Source organism: Selaginella moellendorffii, unplaced genomic scaffold (genome assembly GCF_000143415.4).
Source record: "Selaginella moellendorffii unplaced genomic scaffold, v1.0 SELMOscaffold_120, whole genome shotgun sequence".
NCBI lineage: Eukaryota > Viridiplantae > Streptophyta > Lycopodiopsida > Selaginellales > Selaginellaceae > Selaginella > Selaginella moellendorffii.
This window is the reverse complement of record NW_003314381.1, coordinates 356,048-362,810: the sequence shown is the minus strand read 5'-3', so window position 1 is coordinate 362,810 and position 6,763 is coordinate 356,048. Positions and strand designations below refer to the sequence as shown.

The 6,763-nt window shown below is 50.0% G+C and overlaps 2 protein-coding genes across 2 annotated transcripts; one reads left to right on the top strand and one right to left on the bottom strand.

Annotated features, from left to right (window-relative positions):
- Positions 1 to 1,529: 1,529 nt before the first annotated feature.
- LOC9639647 (E3 ubiquitin-protein ligase TRIM37) lies at positions 1,530 to 2,765 on the bottom strand. The gene is made up of 6 exons (XM_024665292.1): positions 2,748 to 2,765; positions 2,639 to 2,695; positions 2,478 to 2,585; positions 2,309 to 2,424; positions 2,164 to 2,239; positions 1,530 to 2,109 (listed from the first exon to the last, which is right to left on the bottom strand). The coding sequence occupies exons 3-6, from the start codon at positions 2,583 to 2,585 to the stop codon at positions 1,588 to 1,590; spliced, it is 822 nt and encodes a 273-aa protein (XP_024521060.1). The 5' UTR covers positions 2,639 to 2,695; positions 2,748 to 2,765; the 3' UTR covers positions 1,530 to 1,587.
- Positions 2,766 to 4,978: 2,213 nt separating this feature from the next.
- Positions 4,979 to 6,495, top strand: LOC9639646 (cyclin-dependent kinase C-3). The gene is made up of 2 exons (XM_002991486.2): positions 4,979 to 6,297; positions 6,397 to 6,495. The coding sequence occupies exon 1, from the start codon at positions 5,002 to 5,004 to the stop codon at positions 6,289 to 6,291; it is 1,290 nt and encodes a 429-aa protein (XP_002991532.1). The 5' UTR covers positions 4,979 to 5,001; the 3' UTR covers positions 6,292 to 6,297; positions 6,397 to 6,495.
- The last annotated feature ends 268 nt before the right edge of the window (positions 6,496 to 6,763 follow it).

The window sequence follows — 6,763 nt, the reverse complement described above, 5'->3', positions numbered from 1 at the left end:
CTGCTGCAATCCAATCCATGGACTCTGAGAGCGAGAAATTTCGACCAAGAAAGCTCTTCCGGCTCACCTCATTTTCGGGCGCCGCGCATGGACAGCTCCAAAATCCCGGGGAGAAATCCCCGATTTCTTTGCCGCACCGCCTCAGCAAGAACGCTGCGCAGCTCCTGGGAGCTGCCGCGCGGCCCTAGACACGCCAGCGCCGCGCGGGAGATGCGAAATCCCCAACAATCCTGGAGCACGATCCAATCCAATGCAATCCAAAATCCTCGCTGCTATCGAAAGAATCCCGCCGCCGCGCCGGAGAAACAAGAGAAAAGAAAAGCCCCGCCGCCACCGCCGCCGCCGCTGACCCCTTCGCTACTCTCCTTCAAAAAAAAAATCCCTCCCCAAACCATTCGTGTTCGCTCCAAATTGTCACCTGTACGGAGGCCCAAAGTGCCCGTACGGGGCACCGTGACCAATAATTGCGCGCCCAAACCGCGCGACGTGGCGTCCCCGCTGTCTCGCCACGCGGCGGTATCTTCGCCGAGTCGGACCCACGTCAGATGGAGCCCTAAAGCTTTTGTTTTTGTCATTCGCGACAGAGATATGCTGCTAGTTGCGAAAGCGAGTTCTCACTCACTCACTCCTTTTAAGAGACAACTTGTCCCTTCAGAATTTCGTCCAGTTTTCTCGATCTCGGCCTTTCTTTTTGCTGGAGCGCTGTGAATCGCTCCATTTGGGAAGCTCGGAATCTCCCAAATCGTTGTCTTGCATGAATTAGAACGTGGGAATGGAATGGAGAATCCCAAAGGAATCCAAACACTCAATAGATAAATCCCAAGTATGGAGGCAAATTGCAAGAGTGGGGCTAGGTATGTGGAGAGAAGCATCCATTCATTCGATTTGATACTTGAGAGAGAGTGTGATCAGATAAGGTGAGCTTCCACACTTCTCTTCTTTTCTCTTGTGACGTTTGGATCACAGGGATTTGTGGGGCAACATCACCATAATGTTGGTGTTGCTTGCTGCATTGCTGACACACTGCACTGTTGGGGGTGATGGAGATGTCAACGGCCTTGGAGATTTCAATCTTTGCCCTCCACTTTCTGTGGGCATAAGAATTCAGTGGGAGGGACTTTCAATGATAATGCAGCTGGCAAGTATTTAAAAGCTGAAAACAACAATGTCCCACCACAAAATTGGCATTGACTCTGAGAAGGTTCAACCTGGTCTTCCTCCTAATTCAAGCAAATTCTGACCCCAGGTTGATGTCACTCAAGGATTACAATCTGAGATGCAGCTTCATTCATCTTTCACCAATGAAAGAGAAATCAAGTTTAATTGAATTTGTGATACCAATCAATCTTGACTAAGGCAACTAGTTAGTTCCCTTAATTGGTTAAAAATTTACAACTTGCTCATACACTAGCATTTGTAATCCGAGACATTTAAACTTAATCCAATTCCTTAAACATTAATAACTTTCTGATGATTTCAGTTTGTAATCTGAGAAGTATTTATTCAAGTAAGCCGGGAACTTTTAAGAGTCCATTTAAACTTAATCCAAACTTTGTATTTCCACCAAGCAAAAAATTACCTCGACAATCACGTATTGACGCTCTCGTCGTTTCCTTCCGGTATGGCGCAAGGCAGCGTCGCCATTCTGGTGCGCTTGGCAAGCGAAACGACATCGAAGGCCCTGTTGCTCTTCCTGTACCTGGGGCCCCTGCGACCATAAAACTTGCTCCTACTAGCTGGCATCTGGAACAAGTTGTCTCGGCTCTTGAGCCACAGCTCACACTTCTCCCTGCTCTCTGGCTGCACCGATGCCTGGGACAGCGCCATTGATGGGGCGTCGCTGCGGTCGTCCACCACCACCTGCGGCTCAGACTTCTGGGGAGCGTCTGAAGTTGGAACACCACTGAGGAGTATCTTGTCCAAGCGGCTGAATGCGTCCCTGGCAGCCTTTGGGTTGGGCTGTTCAAAAGTTGGCAAGAGGCTTGACACTGCACCCGCCAGGACCTGCTTTATCGATCCTTGGTCGTCTTCCAGCTCGGAGACGCTGCGGTTCTTCCTCCGGCGCTGCTGCCAGATTGACGATGCGAAAGCTCGCCGCAGGACCGCCACCTGAAGTTGAGTGTAAGAACTTGAACTAAGAGAAGGACGGCGCTCGTGCTTTACCTGTGTCACCGCCTCCTGCCGTTCTGCTTGACACGATGACAGTGCTCTTCTCAGATCCAGGCATTGTTGCAAGAACCTGAATCGAAAGCACGGCGTCAAATTCATCAAGTGTCACAGTCGTCAATCAATGGATTGGATTACTGACGTTTGAGCTCGGACGTAAAAGCTCAACGTAAGTGTATCTTCCCCCGGAAGAAGGTACCCTTCGTTTTCAAGGTCATCAATCTTGAAAAATTGATAGTACCCCCAGCATGCACCTTCCTGTAATGTGACCCTTGTAAGTTACAATCAAATGATCTGGAGATATCGATTGCCTCAAAATCCGAAGAGAATCGCCTCACAACTTTCATGTGCGGCTGCGAACGATGTAACATCTCTATGCCATATTCATATGTTGTAGGCTCAGAGCCACCTTTGACCATCTAGACGTGACTAGCGTTAGTTTTTCTCAGGTGCATTGAATGAAAGGGCCGACCTCAAGAAATGCAGAAATGTGGCTTCCCTTCGATGAACCACTACCATTTGGATACACCTGCACGATCAAGTCAGGATCGTGACTGCAACCGCATGAGCACTTCAAGTACCTTTAGGCGCCAGGTAATCCCGGCGGCAGAAATCGGCTACAGCAAGGAAGCAGTTTTAGTTAGCAGTGACAAGTTTCAAACAAGATGCCATTATTTCACCTCCTTGTTATGTCCACTGCATCTAAGGTACCCACCGCACTGTAAACGATGTCGCTTGTGGAGTCAGTTGTACTAGAAGAATCGTTGCTCTCGCTTGGTTTCGCATGCAAATACTTTCTGAAGTTCTCAAGAACAAGCTCCCCGTGCTCAAACGGAGGAATAACCTACCACAAAAATTGTATAATGCATAAAGTTAGCTCTGCGTGGGATACCTCGGAAACAAAATCTGAAGAGACAGGGTCCCGCCTTAATTCAAGATTGATTTTCTTGTGCAAGTCCTGGAAACTTATCGAATGAGATCGTGCGCTACACAACAAGAACCAGTATCACCTGTATAATACATGTAATTGTCGGTTCATGAGCGATGAGATCGCTCTTAGACGATGTAGTTAATTGAAAATCAAGTTGACGCAAAATGGTCTCTAACAACTCCACCTGCAGAGGCCTGCAAATCAGGCTGAGCCGTAACATAAATAAAATCTCATACCTCTTGAGAAACAGTACCCTTCTGTGCCAATAGTGTCAGCAGCTTGCATTTGAGCTGTTCTTCGAGCTTCGCCTGCATGTCATATCAGCAAAACGATAGCAATTCCTGTTCTTGCAAAAAGAAAGCAGTTCTCACCCGCATTCTTTTGAAAGCCGCTTCAATCTCAGTCGCTTGATCATCTTTGGCCTGTTCTTAAGGACATAAGTCACACTCGCAAACATATGATATACCTTCAAGACAGCTTCAATGTCATTGTCAACCGACGCCAGCATATCATACAAATCCTGAGCAAAAGAGAAGACTTAGCATTACACGTAACAGTCGTAATAATCCTTACTTTAAGACGTGAACGTAGAGCTGATGCCTCGACATGCAATTTTTTGGAATGCCTTCCATAGGTCACATTTAGGCGTTCAAACGAGTGGTTTTGGTGGCTCTATAGAAACCAGAGTAAGATAAGTGAAAAAAAAAAAAGAGCGAGTATGACCTCGGCCAGGATGGCGCAGTCGGAGCACACTGCGGTCGAGCATGTGGTGCAGAAATACGAAAGTGGACTGCCATGAGCTGGGCAAATCTGCAATAGAAAAGGTCGGTGCGAGCACACGAAAATGTAGCCTTCTACCTTCTCTGGTGGAGCATCCTCGTCAAAATTCCCGTGTATTTTCTCCACTTCCTGCAAAAGCAAAATGGATGAGAAGACAGTCGGAACTAGCAAACTCACGTACCGTCGTAATCTCGGAAATGAATTTGCAGCCTACAAGTTGCGAGACCGAGAGCGAGGCACGGCAGTGAGGGCACTCGGGCTTCTGATCGGTTAACCAGCGCTGCAACCAGGCCGACAACACAGATGAGAAAAAGAAGTGAGAAAAGCTTGAGTTTATCAAATGACCTTGGAAATGATTCAGGCTGCAAGGCGTACTTTGATACATAGCATGCACACCAGCTTAGAGCAGCATGGACAAAGTTGAGCATCCATAAGCTGGAATGAAGAAACAAAACAAAGAACGGTCAGTGAGACTCTATATGGAACGAGAAAGACTACTACCTTTCCCAAGCAGATGAAACAGCGAAAGATTTCCGCGATGGCTGATGATAGAGTTCCAGATTTGTGGGGCTGCTCGATCTTGGTTCCCGACGCTTCGCAAAGTTTCTGCGACATTCTATCTCGCCGAAAGGAGCTGGCCTGTTCATCCACCACATTGTCGCCAGGAAAAATATTGCGAGCAACAGACACGTTGAGACGATCCGGCGAGAGCAATTGGCCCAGCCCCGATCGATTCCTCGCATCTCCCTTCTGCCTGGAAAGAATCCTCTCCTGCGATTTGTAAGGGCTCGATCCGATCCTGACAGCACCAGCTCGATCGGCGCCGCCCCTGACGCGATGATGCTGGCGATGCTGCCTACCTCGACCTCCTCGAATCCTGGTAAAGATCGAGGAGCAGCCAATGCCGCTCGCATTCCTTGTCAGCGGCGCCGAAGACGACAGGGTCGAGAAGCTGGAATCGGAGCTCTCATCATCTTCCTCCATCACGGGTAAAGTTTCGAGCCCTAAAAGGCGAAAACCGCTCTCCTACAAAGATCTAGGATCCAACGGCTGGGACGAAAAGAGATCAACGGCTGGCTATTAGGGTTTATAAGGCTCATTCCTTTAGGGTTTGTGGATAGGCTATGGGAGTGAGCGAAGGGGGCGAAATCTTGTCACAGGAGTTCCCAGCGCTTGAGAGGTATGTGGCAGTGGAATCGATCGGCCGCGGCAAGTATGGCAAGGTGTTCCTGGCCACGGACAAGCAGACCAGCGAGCGCGTGGCGATCAAGCGGCTAAGGGTCGACCCCAAAGAGGCGACGCTCAAGGTCAGAGAGGCCGGCGGCGAGCTGCGCGATGTGCCGGCGTCGATTGCCATCGAGATCAAGGTCCTCCGGCTGCTCAACAACGATCACGTTGTCAAGCTCCTGGATGTGATCTACGCGGCCACCGACATCTTCCTAGTCTTCGAGTATATGAAGCACGACCTTTGTGGGCTCATCCACCGGCATAAGTTCTCGGCCCCGGAGATCAAGTGCTACCTCAAGCAGATCCTCGAGGGCCTCCACTACTGCCATCTCAATGGAGTGATGCACAGGGACATCAAGTCGGCCAATCTCCTGGTGAGCGGCAAAGGGGTGCTCAAGCTCGCCGACTTTGGCATGTCCACGCCCATCCCCGAGACGCCCCGGCCGCTCCACTGTGGAGTAGTGACGCTTTGGAACCGGCCGCCGGAGCTCCTCCTTGGGTTCTCGTCCTACGGCCCTGCCGTGGATATGTGGTCGCTGGGCTGCGTCTTCGCGGAGCTGCTCGTCTGCCAGTCGATCCTCCCGGGCAAGGACGAGAAGCAGCAGCTGTCCTGGATCTTCAAGATGTGCGGCACTCCGGACGAGACCAGCTGGCCGGGGGTGTCCAAGTCGCCGGTTTACGCGAAGTTCGTGGCCGAGAACGGGAAGAAGCCGCGGCGGCTGCGCAAGGCGTTCAACAACGTGGACCCGAGAGCGCTGGATCTGCTCGAGCAGATGCTGACGCTCAACCCCGAGAAGCGGATCACGGCCGAGCAGGCGCTGCTGTCGGACTACCTGTGGACGGAGCCGCTGGCTTGCGCGCCGGCGGAGCTGCCGATCTCGCACGAGGCGTGCACCGAGATGAGATCGAAGCTGGACAGAAAGAAGCAGCACCAGCAGCCGCAGCAGCACCAGCAGCCGGCAAAGCGAAAGCTCGAGAGAGTGGATTCGCTCAAGCGCAGGCCGCCGACGCCTTCTTCTGTGAAAAAGGCGAAGCCGAGCAGTCACGGATCCTCCACCATCGCCACCGCCACCGCCGCGACTGCGAAGCGAGACGAGCAGCAGCAGCTCAAAGCTTCTCCCTCTCCATGGCAACGATCGCAGGCCCCGACGCCAAAGCCATGGGAGACGGCAACGCTGGCTTGCTGAAAAAGAGTCAGTTGAGTTGCTTGCTCGTTTGCTATTAACTTATTCTTGGTGGTTTTTTTTTTTTTGTTTTTTTTCTTGATCCTTTTTTTTTCCTTGTTTCTGCAGCTAGATGTAGAAGCAGAGTGTATACTACCTCCTATTTAGCTCGCAATAGGCCCTCCGCGCGATTATTTCCCCGTGGTGGTGATACGATACGAAAAAAGAAAAATCTGATACGAAAAAAAAGCGTTTGTGGCGCTTAATTTTATAAGCAGCCACACCGAAAAGTTAAAAAAGAAAAAGGAAAAACACTTCTTATAAAAAAAATCAAAAAAGGATTGGAAAAAACTAAAAACATTTTACGTTTTACCTTTGTTTTTCTTTAAGAAGTGAAAACTTTTTGGGGTTAGTAGAATATTCTGTTATTATTTTGAATATTCTTTTGTGGAGTATATTCTGATCTTGCTTCTGAATATTCTCTTGGGTTTAGGGC